We start from the raw sequence: 19623 nt of genomic DNA, 5'->3' as shown, positions 1-19623 counted from the left end.
TTCTCTCTCGGTTGCTTTCTTCTTTTCCTACTGTCTCTCGGCTGGTTTTGATTTTAGAATGAAAGAGCGCACATATATATATATAGCCGATGATTCTATGTTTATCCCTTTATTATTATTTTTTAAATTTTTATTTATTTATGTATTTATTAAATAGAAAAAATCTCATGTTTATCCAAACTTAATATTATTATATTAGTGTATCTAATTATTAAACCTAATTATCTTATATTGATCATAATAATTATTATACTTAATTATTTAACATATATATTGAACTCAATTATAATATTTTATTATATTTTATTATATTTTGGGTATTTGATTTTGGTATGGGAACCTCATAGTGCTTGATGAATTTTTAAGTGTATTGTGATGTATTTTAATGTATTTCTAGATACTTTGGACAAATAAAATTTGTACCGATATGATAAAATTTTAAAAGTGAAAATAATAAAATTTATACTAATAAAAATGCATTTATGCACCTTTGTTTTTAGGGTGTCACAATATCCCCTCCTTTTAAAAATCTGGTCCCCAGATTTAAAAGTTATTGGAATAAATGAGGATATTGACATCTCATATCTTTCTCTGTTTCCCACGTTGCTTCTTCAATGTTGTGGTTTTTCCATAAGACTTTTATCAACTGAATTGGTCGACCACGAAGTTCCTTTATTCTTTGGTCCAAAATCTTCACAGGTTGTTCTTCATATGTTAGATTTTCTTCCAGATCTATCTGCTGGTGGTCAACTAATTGAGCTTTGCATTTCCTTAATTGTGATACGTGGAATACGTTATGTATACCAGAGATATTTTCAGGTAGAGATAGACGATAAGCCACAGTGTCTATTTGTTCTATCACTTCAAAGGGTCCAACAAATCGAGGATGGAACTTTACCTTCTTTTCAGTACGCTTGATTCTTTTTCTTGGTGATACATTTAGTAATACGAAATCTCCGACTTCAAATTCCAAATCTTTCCGCCTTTTATCTGCATAATTCTTCTGTCGACTTTGGGCTGTTTGTATTCGTTGCCTGATAAGTTGTATTTTGTCCATAGCTTCTTGTATAATGTCAGGTCTGATTGCTCTTTCTTGTCCATTCTTTGTGCCTCTCCATTCATCCATATCCCAGTTAAGAGGAGAGCGACATTTTCTTCCATATAATGCTTCATATGGCGCCATTTTTATTGAGGATTGATAACTATTGTTGATGAAAATTCAACTAGAGGCAAATGTTTTCCCCAGTTTTCCCCAAAATCCAGCACACATGCACGAAGCATGTCTTCCAATATTTGAATGGTTCGTTCAGACTGACCATCGGTTTGTGGATGTGCTGTTGTGCTAAAATTTAATTTGGTACCAAGGCATTCCTGAAGTTTTTTCCATAATCTTGACGTAAACTTCGGATCTCTATCAGATACTATGGTAGTGGGGATACCATGTAATCGTATAATTTCCTTCTGATAGAGTTTAGCCAGTTTTTCCACCCCATATTTGTGACTTATGGGTATGAAATGTGCTGACTTGGTCAAGCGATCAACGATTACCCATATACTATTAAAACCACCTGGGATCTGGGGTAATCCGATCACAAAATCCATAGTTATTTGATCCCATTTCCAATCTGGTATAGGAAGTGGTTGCAAAAGACCTGCTGGTCTTTGATGTTCAGCCTTTATCATTTGGCAAGATAGGCATTGTGAAATGAAATCTGCAATATCTCATTTCATTACTTTCCACCAGAAGTGTTTTTTAATCTCTTGGTACATCTTAGATCCTCCTGGATGAATGCTGATCCGAGATTAATGTGATTTTTCCATTATTTCTTTTTTCATTGAGCTAGGTACACAAATACGGTCATGATAGCATAGTATTCCTTGTGAATTGGTGAAGAAATTGGTATCAGTACGGAGTTTTGAAACTTCTTGGTCCAATTCTTGATTTTGCTTAATACTGGTATGAAATTCAGGTTCAATTCTCAATCCGACCAAATGCCCACGAGAATGGATGTGTACGCATTCTCTTTCTTCTTTCATTCCCAAACAAGCCATGCAAATCTTTCTACTTAAAGCATCAGCCACTACATTAGTTTTACCTGATTGATAAAGAATGGAACAATCGTAGTCTTCCAAAAATTCAATCCATCATCTTTGCCTCATGTTCAGCTCTTTTTGAGTAAATAAATACTTCAGGCTTTTGTGGTCTGTATAAATATCAAAAGTGGAACCGTACAAGTAGTGTCTCCATTTTGCTAATGCAAACACTATTGATCCTAATTCCAGATCATGAGTGAGATAATTTAACTCGTGATTCTTTAATTTTCTAGATGCATATGCAATAACTTTATCGTTTTGCATCAGTACACATCCAAAGCCTTCTTTTGAGGCATCTGTGTAAACCACAAATCCTTATGTTCCTTCTGGTAAAGCTAATACAGGTGCACTGGTAATCATTTCTTTTAATTTGCAAAAACTTTTCTCACACTCATCATTCCACAAGAAAGGGTTGTCTTTGCGAGTTAGCTATGTCAGGGGAACAGCAATTTTCGCAAAATCTTTAATGAATCTTCGGTAGTATCCTGCTAAGCCGAGAAAACTTCTGATTTCTGTGATGTTGATTGGTTGTTTCCAACGAGATATGGCTTCTATTTTTGCAGGATCTACTTCCAGTCCTTTCTTAGAGATAAAGTGGCCAAGAAATGACACTTTTTCTAGCCAAAATTCACACTTACTGAATTTGGCATACAATTGATGCTCTTTCAATGTTTTGAGAATCAATCGTAGATGTTGAGCATGTTCATCATGACTTTTTGAAAATATCAAAATGTCATCTATGAATATGACAACGAATTTTTCCAAGAATGGTTGAAATATTCGATGCATCATATCCATGAAAGCTGCGGGAGCGTTGGTTAATCCGAATGGCATTGCCACAAACTGATAGTGTCCATAACGGGTATTAAAAGCAGTTTTGGAGATGTCATCCTCCTTAATTCTCAATTGGTAATATCCTTGTCGCAAATCAAGTTTTGAATATACTTGAGACCCTTGTAAAACATCAAACAATTCTTCGATATGCGGGAGAGGATATTTGTTTTTGATGGTAACATTGTTAAGTTCTCGATAATCAATGCACATCCTTAGAGTTCCATCTTTCTTTTTGACAAATAATACAGGAGCACCCCATGGAGATGTACTAGGCCGGACGTACTTCTTGTCCATGAGCTCTTGTAATTGAAGTTTTAATTCTTTTAACTCTGAAGGTGCCATTCTGTATGGAGTTTTAGATCTGGGTTGTGCTCCAGGTATTAGATCAATGGAAAACTCTACGTCTCTCTGAGGAGGTAAAGTATTGATCTCTTCAGGAAAAACCTCTGGAAATTCTTGCACAACTGAGATTTCTGAGATCTTGAGTTGATCTTTTGGTTTATTTATCAAATAAGCTAGAAATCCTTGTCCGTTGTCTTTTAGTATAGCTCTAGCTTCTATGGTTGATACTATTCCCATGGTATGGTTAGCTTTGGAAATGATTGGATGAGAAGTTTAAAGATAAACTTCTTTTGTGTAGCAATTGAGCTGGGCTTGGTGTCTATACAACCAGTCCATTCCAAGAATAATATCATAGTTTTTGATAGGTAATTCAATCAAATCTGCTAGATATTCTTTTTCTTGGAATTTTAAGGGACAGTTTCTGTAAATGATGTCAGTAATCATCGTTGTCCCTAAAGGTGAGCAAATTTCGAAGCTATATGGTAGCTGCTCAAATAACAGTGGTAATTTATGTACAAAAACTTTTGAGATAAAAGAATGAGTAGCTCCTGGATCAAATAAAGTTTTTGCAGCACTGGATAATATGGTAACAATACCTTCTACGACTACAGTGGGGTCAACTTCCTCCTCTTGGTTTCCTAAGAGGGCATAGGCTCGAGCAGGTATCTTTGGCTTTGTTGTGGGTTGAGTCTTTTGCGATTTTTTTGGACAATCTTGAATACGATGTTGCTCACTTCCGCAAATAAGACATTTCCCACCTTTTCTCCAGCACTTTTCTTCTTTGTGATTTGGTAATCCACAATATCCACACTTTTTATTGTTGTTTCTTGGAACTTTTCCTTTAACAACTTCTCCTTGCTTGACTGGTTGTGTTCTCTTTTCAAATTTTCTTTTCCGGTTATCCTCAAAAAGGCTGGACTTCCCAATTTTCTTTTCTTCTTCCTCTTTTTTAAGAAGTGTCTTGATGTCTTCTTCCACTCGTAGGGCTTAATTAACAGCAGAAACATAACTGGTAACTTCTGTGGACAGTGTTGCCCAACGAATATCGAGCTTTAACCCTTGAACAATTTTTTAATTTTTCTTACTTATCTTCCATGTAGCGTGGTGCATAATGTATAAGACGGTGGAATTCTGCCTCATATTGAGCTACGGTCATGTCACCTTGGACTAAATCCATAAATTCACGTTCTCGGGTATTTAATATAACTTGAGTTATATATTTACCTTCGAACTCTTGCAGAAAATTTTCCCATGTTTTTGGGGTGTGATTCTTTGTCCACTTATGTTCCACTGTACGCCACCAGTTATGAGCTGCTTCCTCAAATAAGTAATTGGAAAAATTTACCTTTTGTTCTTCAGGATAATTGAGAATAGAGAATATTTTGTTGATTTTGCTTAGCCAAGATTCTGCTTGACAAGCATCTGGTTTTCCTTCAAAATTTGGCGGTTTGAATCTAAAAAATCTCTCAAGAGCTCTATCATTCGCCTCAAGGTGATGTCCTTGAGCTTGATCATGAGGTCGTTGTTGATTTTGCTGACAAAACTGCACAAATTGATGCATTATTTTAAACATATTTTGTATGTTTTGTTCTTGGGGGGGATTGTGTTGAGCGTTTCTGAAATTTCCACCAATTGCCGAGTTGTGGTCATCTTGAGGGGGGATGTCTTGTCCGATTCTGGCTTGAGTACTATTTTGTGAAGATGTCATTCTAAACACATAAATATAAAATATGAACATATCTTGTAATGAATGTACATAGTTATGTCAGAGGGTAAACAGTCAGTTTTATTTATAAACAAGACATGTTTCAAATATTTACAATACCCAAGCAAAATACAATCAAAACAAGCAAACTGAGTCATCATGCCTACAAAAAATGATGACCATGATGATCATCATGCCTACAAAATATGATGATTATTAATACTAGTTATATACTAGTGCCAAACAGTCATTGTCTTCAGTCGTCGTCGGAGAGATCTATAAACGTTGTGTGGCTCGAACCTTCATTTGTGCTTGTGGTTTCCATTGTAATATTTTGATCCGTATTCGGCTGTGATGTATGTGGTTCAATTGGGTCCGGTTCATAACTAAGCTCATTTTCATTTTCACTTTCAGGTAGGAGAGTCATTGGAATAAGTTCATCTACTCCAAATACAAAGTCTTCCCACATGGGGTCAGGAAGAAATTCAACTTCTGGTGACTGCAACAGATAATCTTTTATCATAAAGGGGTCTTGATCTATTGTTGTGTTCATGATTCCAGAATATTCTGCAAAGGGGCTGGTACATACTCTGGAATACTACTACCTCCGGTTTTAAATGTGCTAGTGATGGGAGGAGTTGTGGTATGATTTGTGTAAGATGGACCAATAACACCAGGTTCCATTCCGTGGATAGATTGATAAACTAGTTCACGCCCATGCATGATTAAGTGATCAATGTGGATCGAAGGGTGTGATACTCCCTTTAAGAAACTAATCAAACCTCGGTCATAAATTCATGCATGTCTAGTAAGTATATCAGAGTGCGGTCTCTTTCATACAGTACATGACCTAATTCTCCCTAATATGCTAGATTATCAGCCCTCATCCGCTCCTCGATAAATCCATGAAAAGTTTCAGTTGTTCCAAATGTTTCAAAATGCTCCCGATACATATTCACTAGACATTTCAAACCTGAGTTTTCTTTGCTTAATTTTTCTATTTCTTCCTCCATTTGTTTGATGATTATAGTTTGTTTTTCTTTGATGTCCCACTAGATTCCGTCATCCTGAAAGGAAAACATTTCAGTTATGAAGACAACATAAGGATTAACGTATGACATTATAATAAACCTTAGGCTCCTGTCTCTAGGCTCTAAGAAACCTAGGCTCTGATACCACATCTGTGGTGCCCGGTTTAGGAATTCATAATTATTCCCTTACTAGGTGCCACATTTACCTTCAATCTTTCTTTATTGAACTTCTATTTTTATTTTTACCATTATTATTATTAGAAAGATATTGTAGATAAAAATTTGAACATTTTCTACAATAATTTAAGGATTATCTACAAATATTTACATTCTTATTTCAAATATGTACAATTATTTTACAGCGGAAGTCTAACATTCATATGTACAATTATGTTACAGCGGAAGTTTAACATTCATTTATAAACAGATCATCTCCACTTTCAAATGCTCTTATTTCAGCTTCAGTTATTTTCCTCTTGTTCCAATTCGGGGGTTCCTTTGTCTGGAAATTACAATAGACGAAGAGAAACAGATGGTTAAGTCTTTGAGGACTTAGTGAGTTTAAATCAATATATGGTTTTTAAAGAACACTTCGTCATAATTATACATGAAATAATAGGAATAAAAATTTAGATATTATGAATGATATGCAATGAAATAATAGATAAATGAAAATTCCATAAAATAACATTGGTGGCTCTAATTGAGCACTTTTTACGAGCCGGGTGAACCATTCTCTGGACCGAAAATATTCGGTGAGCGTTGTTCAGCTGAACCATATACCCGGGACTTTTGACCCGTTGTTCATTGGACTCATTTTCCGGGCCGAAGCAACGTTGTCTAGTGGACTCAATTTCCGGACGAAATCCGTTGTCCACGACTCCATTAATTCATGATATATCAATCCATTCATAAATATTCAAGAAAATATATCAGTAATTGAAATGAATTGTGGATGATATTTGAACATTAAATAAATGCTATTGAAATTTTCAGGCCAAATGCCAAGGGCTTTAATAGAAGAATGAATAGTAATTTCCTCACCTGATAACTTACAATTTAGGCTTGATTAATACTCCGAGTTCCTGGAGCAAGTCCTAAAAATATATTATTAATGATATTTATGTGTTAGAGTTTTTAAGTAACTAGCTGATCATTTCCAGATTATTTTTTGTTCAAAATCTAATCCGGTTGATTTTAATTAAATTTCAAAAATTCATATTAATTAGAAGGTATATCCAAACATTACGAAAGTTGGCCAAAAAGTCGGAAATAACCTCAGGAACGTTCGGCCGCCGGAAGATCGTCGTTCCGACGGCGCGTGGGGTACACACGCCGATGGTGCCGGCGCGTGGCTGGCCGTCCGGCGGCCACGCGCGGCCCGTTTTTTTCCAGCATGTGTAACTTTTTATGATCTTGAATTCTCTTATTGAAAGTTTTGCCAAATTCCTAACCGAACGATACCAGATTTAAATATTGTCCTATGGTGAACTAGGATACTCCGGCATTCCGAAAATGTTAGTTCCGACAATATTTTAGGATGACGGGCGGTATGTACCTCATATATGCAACAAGAGGTACAACTTTGTTATTCAAATCGACCTCTAGTTTGGTATGTAGCTATAAGAAAAATGAGCGAAAAATACCTAGCTTGAATACGGTATACCGTTGCCGTTTTGCGGAATGTCTTTGTTTGATTTTCTGGTTTTTGAGCGATCCTTTTGCGTCACCTCCAGTGCTATATTGCTTTATGATATGAGGTGAATAGTTGGTGATTTATCGGAATTTTTCGGAAAGGGTATAGCTTTTTCCTTCTATTTTTTTCTTCCTCTCCTCTTCCTTCTTCCTTCTCTCTCGGTTGCTTTCTTCTTTTCCTACTGTCTCTCGGCTGGTTTTGATTTTAGAATGAAAGAGTGCACACATATATATATATAGTCGAGGATTCTATGTTTATCCATTTATTATTATTATTATTATTATTATTATTTTTATTTTTATTTATTTATTTATTAAATAGAAAAAATCTCATGTTTATCAAAACTTAATATTATTATATTCGTGTATCTAATTATTGAACCTAATTATCTTATATTGATCATAATAATTATTGTACTTAATTATTTAACATATATATTGAACTCAATTATAATATTTTATTATATTTTGGGTATTTGATTTTGGTATGGGAACCTCATAGTGCTTGATGAATTTTTAAGTGTATTGTGATGTATTTTAATGTATTTCTAGATACTTTGGACAAATAAAATTTGTACCGAAAAATAATATGATAAAGTTTTAAAAGTGAAAATAATAAAATTTATATTAATAAAAATGTATTTATGCACCTTTGTTTTTAGGGTGTCACACATCATATGTCCGGTGGAAGTCACAGCTTTCCGGCGTACAGGTCTCCCCAATAATATGAGCCAGACACTGTCGCGGGTAGCGATCAACATGCAACCACGGTTGATGGAAGGCAATGAAAAATTAAACTCCTTTAATTTTTACTTTTTCGGTTTGATATAAATTTTGAATTTTATTCAAAATGAGGGATTTTAATTTTAAAATTGTCTCATCATTTTAATTTAAAAATCTTGTGCCACGAGTATGTATGTTTGCCGGATTCATGCAACTATATTATATAATAATATACATACATGCATACTACTATATATCACATATATCATAATATGACATTCAACAATAAATAAAGAAGATCGATTGCCAACACTATTAGATCCATGTGAGCCAAACATGGATCCAGGTCCAAAACTTAGGTGAATGCAGGGATGCAAATGAAACTATTACAAGAGCTTCCAATATTTTACATGTCTTCATCTCGTTCATCGAGCACACCATCTTCCAGTCTTGATCTCCCACTATTTCTAATAATAACATTTAAATAGCCATGGCACATAAGGGATACATCTCATGGGGTGGGAACGAGCCATAAACCAGACCCACTTTAATAATATCAAATATTAAAAACGAATAAAACAATAAAATATACTAACATACACCTAACACATTTGTCAAGCCTCTCGATCATCCTTCTTGTATTTAATATCAAATATTAACATCAATTTAATTAATCGATAAATCATATATATAATAATTTTATACCTAACCACCACAATTATTAAAAGATTTAATAAATTAAATAAACCCCTTTAATTAATTTCCAATTAATCAATAATAACTGATTTCTCGTAAAACTTATCTTTATCATAAATAATTAAAATCATATTTTAATTATTTATTTCACAAGAAAATTATTAATTTTCCAAAACTTAATTTTCAAAAAAAAAAATTGAACCAATTTTCAAAAATATCAATTTTACCCAAAAATTTGAAAAATCAGAAAATTGCACCCTAGGCCCAAATAATTCAAGCCCATCATCCAGCACGCATCCCGAGACGATCCCGGGCAGCCGCCCGCGCTGCCTGCCCGCTGCCCGAAAGATTCAGGCAAATGCGGCACTCCTGTGCGCGCGGCGCGGTGTGCCGGGCGCGCGGACGCTCTGCGTTGCACGGACGCCGCACGGATGTTCCGCGTAGGCGCTGTGCGCAGGGTGCTGCGCTCGTAGCCCTGCGCATGGGAGCTGCCCAGAACAGTTCCGGGTAAATCCGAATTTTTTTTTTAAATTTTTGGGGAAAAAAATAATTTTTATGGTTCTATAATTTTATGAAAAATTTTCTTGTGTGGTTAGAAACAAATTATTCAATATCAAAAAACCATACGATTTAGAAAAACATGGCTCTGATACCACTGTTGGATCTGGATTTTCTACACGCCCAAACACAGCGGAAATTTAAAATTTTTATTTTATTTTTAAAAACAAATATATTTTGCTTTGGGCGCTCGTATGATTTGTCATAAACATTCATACAGTGTTTAAAAATATACTTTTAGTGAATTTAATCACTTGGCTCCAACTAATCCGGGTTCAGCGGAGATAGCTCTTTATGAAAATCCCTACGAACTTTCTTCAATTCTCTTTTCTTCAATCTTCGAATCAGGTCCACGATTAGAAGATTTGTCCTTTTTCTAAATTGCACTAGAAATTTAGAAGATATTTTTTGTAGAGATAAAACACAAAATTGGTTCAAAACTTTTGAGAGCAACAACAATTGCCGAGATTTTTTTTGCGAAAAATTCCTTGAAACTCACAAAGGAATCACGATGCAATAAAGAAATCTTAATATTTCTTTAATCATCATCATTTACTTAATTAATCTAATTAATTAAGTAAACTAAATTAATCTAATTAATTAAGCAAACTAAAAATAATGGAGGAATAATTATTGTGATTCTCGAAAATCACCATGACATTAGTGGAGGCTAGGTTTTCAGAATTTTATGAATCTTTTCTTGTTAACCCTAAGCCTAATATATATAATTAACATTAATGGACTTGATTTAATTAATTGAGCTAGTCCAACTAGTTTAATTAATTTAATAAAAGCCCATTAAAACTTTAATTATTTAGGGAGAATTGTAGAAAAATCCACATTCAGAAACTCAAATTTGCGCTCAGTCCCTAGGTCAGAAGTTTTTGATCTGCACTCCCTCACACATCAAAAGCTTTATTTTGCAGTCAATGGGAGTAAAAAAAATTCGTATGTAGCGACGGTTTAATAAAATCCGTCGCTAAATAAATATAGCGACGGATAAATAAAATACCGTCGCTAAGTTTAAACGTGCGACGGTTTGTATTTTACGTCGGTAATAGCGATGGTTTAAGCACAAACCGTCGCTATGTTATCAATTTTTTTAGATTTTTCTCTTACACGATTGGATACATAAATTGATAATTTTAGCATATATTCTGAGAGAAACTACTAACAAAAAATGCAAACTCATGTCTCGATTTAATGAAGTAAGAGTTGAGAAATCAATTTTTAACCATGGTTTTAATCCACCTAACACAAGTCAGTAGCATAATAATTTCCAGCACAAAATAGGTTAATTCAAGAAGAATTTGAGCACTTAAATTGGGATTTTGAGCATATATTTCAAAGAGAACTACTGTCATAAAAAATCAAACTCATATATCAATTTATTGAGTAAGAGTTAGGAAATCAACTACTTACCATGATTTTAAAATAACTGACCAAAGTTGATATCATAATAATACTCAGCACAAAATAGGTTAATTTCATCACAAAAACACAACAATTTTAGTATATATCGTACTCTATTACATACATAAATTGAGAATTTGATTGCGAGGGGACCACTAGCATAAAAAAATATATATCAATTTATTGAGTAAGAGTTGGGAAACCAACTCCTTACCATGATTTTAATCTACATAACAAAAGTCAATATCATAATAATATTCAGCACAAAATAGGGTAATTTCACCATACAACCAAAACAATTTCAGTATATTTCATATTATATTAGGTACACAAACTGAGAATTTGAGCATAAATTTTGAAGGAAACCACTAACATAAAAATGCAAACTCGTGTCTCAATTTAATGAGTAAGAGTTGAGAAACAACTCATTACCTTGAATTTAAGCTATTTAACAAAAGTAAATATCATAATAATATTCAGAACAAAATATGTTGATTCAAGTATACAACCACAACAATTTCAGTATATTTCGTACTCTATTGGGTACATAAATTGAAAATTTAAGCATATATTACAAGGGGAACCAGTAGCATAAAAAAGCAAACTCGTGTCTCGGTCTATTGATTAAGATTGGGGAAGTCAACTCATTACCATGATTTTAATCTACCGAACAAAAGTCAATATCATAATAATATTTAGCACAAAATAGGGTAATTCCACCATACAACCACAACAATTTCAATTATGTATTATATTGGGTACATGAATTGAGAATATGAGCATAAATTTTTAGAGAAATCACTGGCATAAAAATGCAAATTCATGCCTCAATTTTAATGGGTAAGAGTTGAGAAACCAACTTTTTACCATGATTTTAGTCCACCTAACACAACAATTTCAGTATACAACCACAACAATTTAAGCATATTTCGTACTCTATTGTGTACATAAATTGAGAATTTGAGCATATATTCTGAGAGGAACTACTAACAAAAAAATGCAAACTCATGTCTCGATTTAATGAAGTAAGAGTTGGGAAATAAACTCTTTACCATGGTTTTAATCCATCTAACACAAGTCAGTAGCATAATAATTTTCAGCACAAAATAGGTTAATTCAAGCATACAATCACAATAATTTCAGTATATTTCATACACTATTGAGCACATAAATTGGGAATTTGAGCATATATTCAAATAAGCTCAAATTGTGAGTTGAGTAACTAAGAGTTTCAGTAGGCCGAGGTGTAAGTCCTTCTGAAGTGGGTGTGTACAAGAATTGTACTGTAATTTTCAAAGTCTTTTAGTTATACCTTCTGGAAACAGGAGAAGGGGAGACGTAGAAGATTTTATCTTCGAACTTCCATAGACAACTGCTGCCTGCTGTTTTTATTGTCTTTCAATTACTTCATCAGATTGTTTCTGCACATTTTATTGTAATCCAGGTGAAAGTATACGCACAAGATAAACTACTATCCCTAACAGGATTTTAGTACCTCATCAGAAAGAAATAAAACGAGTAGAATTTATTCACCCCCCCCTCTAAACTCAACTTCTGTAATGCCCAAGAATTTGATTAACGTAATCTGAGATGATTAACGTAATCTGAGATGAATTATCGACAATGAACGGATGTGAGTATAGTTGGACCACTCCGAGACCAGATTGGTTAACACATATGAATTATGTGATTTTCGGGCAGAATTGTTGGCGCCCGAGCGGTAGAAAGAGACCGCCCGAGCGCCAATGTCCAGCAAGAGTGAGTCTCGGGCAGAAGGTGTGGCGCCCGAGCGGTAGAATACTACCGCTCGAGCGCCAATGGAGGAGCATCCGGACAGAGAGTCTCGCGCCCGGGCGGCAGATTTTCACCGCCCGAGCGCCGAGCTCGCGCCCGAGCGGTACTTTCTTACCGCTCGAGCGCGAGACGTGGCATAACCAAGTTGAGCCACTCGGCCTCTTGCATGTGCGGGGATGTATATATATATATATATATATATATATATAAATATATATATATATATATATATATACATGCACGAATTCATTTAGAATTCAGAGAAGAAATCCGAAAAAGGGTCGAGACTTTGGGAAAGAAAATCCTTACGCCTTTTCTGAGAAATCCGCCCGTCCGATTTTGAATCCGACTTCGGTATTGAGTTCCTATCGACGTAGGCTACGACTGGACACTGAGTATTGACAGGCTTGGGGTTCGAGATTTCGACAGAGCCAGAGTATCAGAAAGAAAGGTATAAATTAATGTTGAGTTGGGATTGCACAACTCGAGTACGGTTTGACTCGAGTCTCCCTAAATCACATACTTAGTTATTACATTGATATTTGTAATTGTTGGGATTGATGGTTGTAGTCTATTGATTTATAGCAACTGCATGTATGGACTGCTGAATTGGTTAGTCATTGGCTGAGTCGCCTAGTCACCGACTGATTCGTCTAGCTATCGGCTGTTTCGCCTAGCTATTGGCTGATTCGCTTATTTATTGACTGATTCGTCTATTTATTGACTGATTAGTCTATCTATTGACTGATTCGTCTAGCTATCGGCTGTTTTGCCTAGCTATTGGCTGATTCTCTTAAATCTTGACTGAGTCGTCAATTCTGTGGCTGTTTCGCCTAGACATCGGGATCCCTAGGTTAGAGTTGAGTCGAGTCTGAGACGACGCGTTATTTGAGTCGAGTTGGAGTCTGAGTATGATTCATTGTTTGATATTGATTTATGTTCTGATTTGATACATGTTATGAATATTTGTTATTATGCTTTTATATATGTTTTTATATGATTGCATGTATACATTGTTTATACTGGGATATTCATATCTCACCGGAGTTATCCGGCTGTTGTCTTGTTTGTATGTGTGCATGACAACAGGTGGGGGCAGGTTCAGGGTCACAAAGGTGAAGAAAGATCGAGATTAGCGTGGTGATTTCGGACTTGGACATAGATAGGTTTTATTACTTGATTGTAGTAGTTGAACCTAGTTGAATACTTGTAAATCATACAGGATGTGTATGTTTATGTTTAATATGTAATTTGACTTGAATTACATTACGTTTCCGCTTTGTATATTAAAAGAAAAAAAAATTTTAGACCCTGTTTTATAATTGATTAATTAGTCCCAATGATGATTAAGAACTTGATTAGCGTCCGGGTCCCCACAACTTCGATCCTCAACAAGTTGTTTCTCCACTCTTACTCATTAAATTGAGACACGAGTTTGCATTTTTATGTTTGTGGTTTCACTCGAAATTTATGCTCAAATTCTCAATTTGTGTACCTAATATAATATGAAATATACTGAAATTGTTTTGGTTGTATGGTGAAATTACCCTATTTTGTGCTGAATATTATTATGATATTGACTTTTGTTATGTAGATTAAAATCATGGTAAGAAGTTGGTTTCCCAATTCTTACTCAATAAATTGATATATGAGTTTACTTTTTTATGCTAGTGGTCCCCCTCGGAATCAAATTCTCAATTTATGTATGTAATAGAGTACGATATATACTAAAATTGTTGTGTTTGTGTGATGAAATTAACCTATTTTGCGCTGAGTATTATTATGATATCAACTTTTGTTAGGTATATTAAAATCATGATAAGTAGTTGATTTCCTAACTCTTACTCAATATGAGATATGAGTTTGATTTTTTATGCTAGTAGTTCTACTTTGAATATATGCTCAAATTCCCAATTTATGTGCTCAATAGTGTATGAAATATACTGAAATTATTGTGATTGTATGCTTGAATTAACCTATTTTGTGCTGGAAATTATTATGCTACTGACTTTTGTTAGTTGGATTAAAACCATGGTAAAGAGTTTATTTCCCAACTCTTACTTCATTAAATCGAAAAATGAGTTTGCATTTTTTTGTTAGTAGTTCCTCTCAGAATATATGCTCAAATTCTCAATCTATATACACAATAGAGTACGGAATATGCTTAAATTGTTGTGGTTGTATACTGAAATTATTGTGTTAGGTGGACTAAAATCATGGTAAAAAGTTGGTTTCTCAACTCTTGCCCATTAAAATTGAGGCATGAATTTGCATTTTTATGCCAGTGGTTTCTCTAAAAATTTATGTTCATATTCTCAATTCATGTACCCAATATAATACATAATTGAAATTGTTGTAGTTGTATGGTGGAATTACCCTATTTTGTGCTAAATATTATTATGATATTGACTTTTGTTCGGTAGATTAAAATCATGGTAATGAGTTGACTTCCCCAATCTTAATCAATAGACCGAGACACGAGTTTGCTTTTTTATGCTACTGGTTCCCCTTGTAATATATGCATAAATTTTCAATTTATGTACCCAATAGAGTACGAAATATACTGAAATTGTTGTGATTGTATACTTAAATCAACTTATTTTGTTCTGAATATTATTATGATATTTACTTTTGTTAAGTAGCTTAAATTCAAGGTAATGAGTTGTTTCTCAACTCTTACTCATTAAATTGAGACACGAGTTTGCATTTTTATGTTAGTGGTTTCCTTCAAAATTTATGCTCAAATTCCCAGTTTGTGTACCTAATATAATATGAAATATACTGAAATTGTTTTGGTTGTATGGTGAAATTACCCTATTTTGTGCTGAATATTATTATGATATTGACTTTTGTTATGTAGATTAAAATCATAGTAAGGATTTGGTTTCCCAACTCTTACTCAATAAATTGATATATGAGTTTATTTTTTTATGCTAGTGGTCCCCTCGCAATCAAATTCTCAATTTATGTATGTAATAGAGTACGATATATACTAAAATTGTTGTGTTTTTGTGATGAAATTAACCTATTTTGTGCTGAGTATTATTATGATATCAACTTTGGTCAGTTATTTTAAAATCATGGTAAGTAGTTGATTTCCTAACTCTTACTCAATAAATTGATATATGAGTTTGATTTTTTATGACAGTAGTTCTCTTTGAAATATATGCTCAAAATCCCAATTTAAGTGCTCAAATTCTCCTTGAATTAACCTATTTTGTGCTGGAAATTATTATGCTACTGACTTGTGTTAGGTGGATTAAAACCATGGTTAAAAATTGATTTCTCAACTCTTACTTCATTAAATCGAGACATGAGTTTGCATTTTTTGTTAGTAGTTTCTCTCAGAATATATGCTAAAATTATCAATTTATATATCCAATCGTGTAAGAGAAAAATCTAAAAAATTGATAACATAGCGACGGTTTTTTCTTAAACCGTCGCTATTACCGACGTAAAATACAAACCGTCGCACGTTTAAACTTAGCGACGGTATTTTATTTATCCGTCGCTATATTTATTTAGCGACGGATTTTATTAAACCGTCGCTAAATACGAATTTTTTTTACGCCCAGGCACTACAAAATAAAGCTTTTGATGTGTGAGGGAGTGCAGATCAAAAACTTCTGACCTAGGGACTGAGCGCAAATTTGAGTTTCTGAATGTGGATTTTTCTACAATTCTCCCAATTATTTAATATGTTAAACTTGTATCCCTACAAACCCATTAAACATATTATTCACCATATTTAATTTATTAATTAATCAACTCAACTTTTGAGCTTAATATATTAAATAAATTATAAATTCAACATTTGAATTTATTATATAAATTATAAATTCAACTCCTTGAATTTTTATCACCTCCAAAATTTAATATTTAATAAACCCAACATTTGAGTTTAATAAATTAAATTCTCAAATTTTATAAATTCAACTCCTTGAATTTATTCTCTCAAAATTTAATTTTCATAAATTCAACTCCTTGAATTTACTATATAATATAAATTCAACTTCTTGAATTTATTCTCTCAACGGGAACAAATGATCCAGTGCTTGTGTGACCCTCAATGGTTCAGGGATACAGCTAGCCGTGGATTCACAATTCTTTGTAATTCAAAACATAATCCTTTATTCAGGCTTACCCTAGTTAGCCCCATTCTTTTCATCAACACCTTGATCAAGAATATCAGAGCTCATTTCTGATTGAACCCATCGGATCATGGTAAGAGCGTCTAGTAACATCGCCCCATGATCCCCTAGGTATCACTGATAGTGCCTGCAAGAACCAGTCGATTATGATTAACGTACAGTATGGTCCCTTCATCTCATATATCCCGATCGAATCTGCAACCATTGGTTCATCGAGGGTTGCATAATAATTCGATAACTATGTGATAACTATATTAGTGCCATCGCGTGTAGTATTGGAGAACTCCTTCTCCAACGTACATCTCGTACTCTGGCCAGAGATTCCATGCACTATTATTTCATCATATCACATAGGATATCCACACCCGCGGGTGAGCGGTGAATCCCCGACTACAATACACTGACTCCTATATGTGTCGCAACTGTACCCAACCTCGCCACCTGATGACTCTCCTGGAGCCGGTAAACGAGTCAAAGCACAGCCCTAGCATATAGAGCCTCAGTGTTGTCCCGGGTCGTAAGGACTAATGATGTACAATCATAACCACGGACTTATCCTCTCGATGAATAATAACCACTTGTAAAGTCCGAGGGAGGGTTGTTTGGTATAATCATCATATGACTACCCATCTGTATGTTTGGACATGTAACTTACCATAATTTTACAAATAAAAAAAATTTGCGGAAAAATTTAAAAATTTTCTTAAACATAAAATAATTTTCAACGTTTGCTATAAAATAACACAACCAAGTCTCCCATAAGATATGGTTGTTCAAAACATCAACTAGTAAAATTTGCTTCACAAAATAATTGCTCAAAGTAATTCCCATCAAACATAAAAATCCGAGTAATTTCACATTTACATTAAAACGTAAACATGGCGGTCCTCGGGTTTAGCCTCTTTCTCAGTCCAAGCCTGTCCCTCGGTCGGCACCTCTTGTCTCCTCATAAACGTCCTCACCTGTATCGATCAAGTCTAGTGAGTCTAAAGACTCAACACGTAAAATCTGGGAGTAACAAGTACTACATAAATAAAATCGCATGCAACTTTAAAATAAAACGTACATACTTAAACTTGAACTTGCATACTTGAACATCATGAACTTAAATTAGACGTGCCATCAACATAAAGCTTTTCTTAAACATACTTGCATCATAAACTTGAGCTTACGTAACGTAATTTTGCGTAGAGGCATGTTTCAAAGCGAGTGACCCATAACATAATAAAGCCTGATCTGACACACCACAGTACTGGGCTGACAGGGACGTATCCACTGTCGCATACATAAGATCCCCGTTCATAAGTTTAACGGGTGGATTGGTCCCTGGTCATAAGTTTACCGCTTTCCAATCCTAATCTGAACCCGTTCATAAGTTTAACGGGGCGGAGAGGTCCTCGGCCACGTTCACCGACTTCCAAACCCATTCATACATTTGGTCACAAGACAATTAACATACCTCAAAATTGAAATATTTTCTTTTGTACGTCGTCATACTTATTTGGCGTTGAGGGATTCGTTGGACTTCGATTGGGGCCGTTGCTGCACAAACTAACATGAATTTTAAATACTTAACTTGCATGTCTTAGACGTAGGTACTTGAGCTCACCACCAAAGTGAATAAGTAGCTTATGACATTCTAGTTCGCTCCAGACTTGACCTCGTATAATCATCGTACTAAACCATGACATAAAACCAAAAAAAAAATCCTATATTTTTACATAAATAAATTTTAACCATGGTGTTAAACCATGATATAGAACCCCGAAGCAAATCCTAAAAACAAAATTTGTTTTTTTTTAAAAAAAAATTTCAAAAGGGGTACACGTACCCCGTCCGTGTATGGGTCCGGGTAGGCTCTGGAATTTCTTATTTTTGAAGGAAAACGGACACGGACTCCGTGTAGGGGTCCGGGAAGGCACTGGACTTGCAAACTCACGAAAATTCACTAACTTATTTATTCACCATTTCAATCCAAGCCTAAGGACCATGAACCAACACCTCAAGACTCATCCTAGGATGTTATTACATTGATTCAAACTCATAGAAACACCCCGAATGTTCCCAAACATCGACAAGTAACTTCAATTCAACAATAACCCGTAATTCGGCATCGTTTCACTTCCTACGACTTTTTTTACATCTCAAGCCAATTCCGACCCAAACGAACCACCAATTAACACCTAGATACATCCCATAACATATCTAGACGCAGCAACGATCACCCGTTGATTCCCAACAAAGCCTGCAACAATAAAATCTCAAAAACACATCAACACATAATTTTCTGAAAAAGAAGTTTGAGCAGTCCCACGAAAAACATAATAACTCACCCAATTTTTATCCAAATATTTCGAATTTTATATCGAATCGAAGGTATAAAAAATTTCTACAATTTTTGTATTAAAAGTTTTCTCAGAATCCCGACCGAAAAATTGCAGTTTTCCAAAGAACAGAGAAAAAGGGATTTGAGATCTAACACTTACTTCAAAACTGATCCAAATCGTTTTCTGCTCAAGCGACGAACATCATACATAAAATTTTACGCATAAAAATAACACGACACATAATATGACGAGATCGATGC

The 19623-nt window shown here is 34.4% G+C and overlaps 2 protein-coding genes across 2 annotated transcripts; both read right to left on the bottom strand.

Annotated features, from left to right (window-relative positions):
- Positions 1 to 550: 550 nt before the first annotated feature.
- Positions 551 to 1183, bottom strand: LOC140831514 (uncharacterized). Its single transcript, XM_073195268.1, has one exon. The coding sequence runs from the start codon at positions 1181 to 1183 to the stop codon at positions 551 to 553; it is 633 nt and encodes a 210-aa protein (XP_073051369.1).
- Positions 1184 to 3543: 2360 nt separating this feature from the next.
- On the bottom strand, positions 3544 to 4831 carry LOC140831513 (uncharacterized). The gene is made up of 2 exons (XM_073195267.1): positions 4495 to 4831; positions 3544 to 4256 (listed from the first exon to the last, which is right to left on the bottom strand). The coding sequence occupies exons 1-2, from the start codon at positions 4829 to 4831 to the stop codon at positions 3544 to 3546; spliced, it is 1050 nt and encodes a 349-aa protein (XP_073051368.1).
- Between the last annotated feature and the right edge of the window lie 14792 nt (positions 4832 to 19623).

This window comes from Primulina eburnea, chromosome 5 (assembly GCF_022965805.1).
Source record: "Primulina eburnea isolate SZY01 chromosome 5, ASM2296580v1, whole genome shotgun sequence".
In the NCBI taxonomy this organism is placed as follows: Eukaryota; Viridiplantae; Streptophyta; class Magnoliopsida; order Lamiales; family Gesneriaceae; genus Primulina; species Primulina eburnea.
The sequence above is the reverse complement of the archived record's forward strand: the minus strand, read 5'-3'. Positions and strand labels throughout refer to the sequence as shown.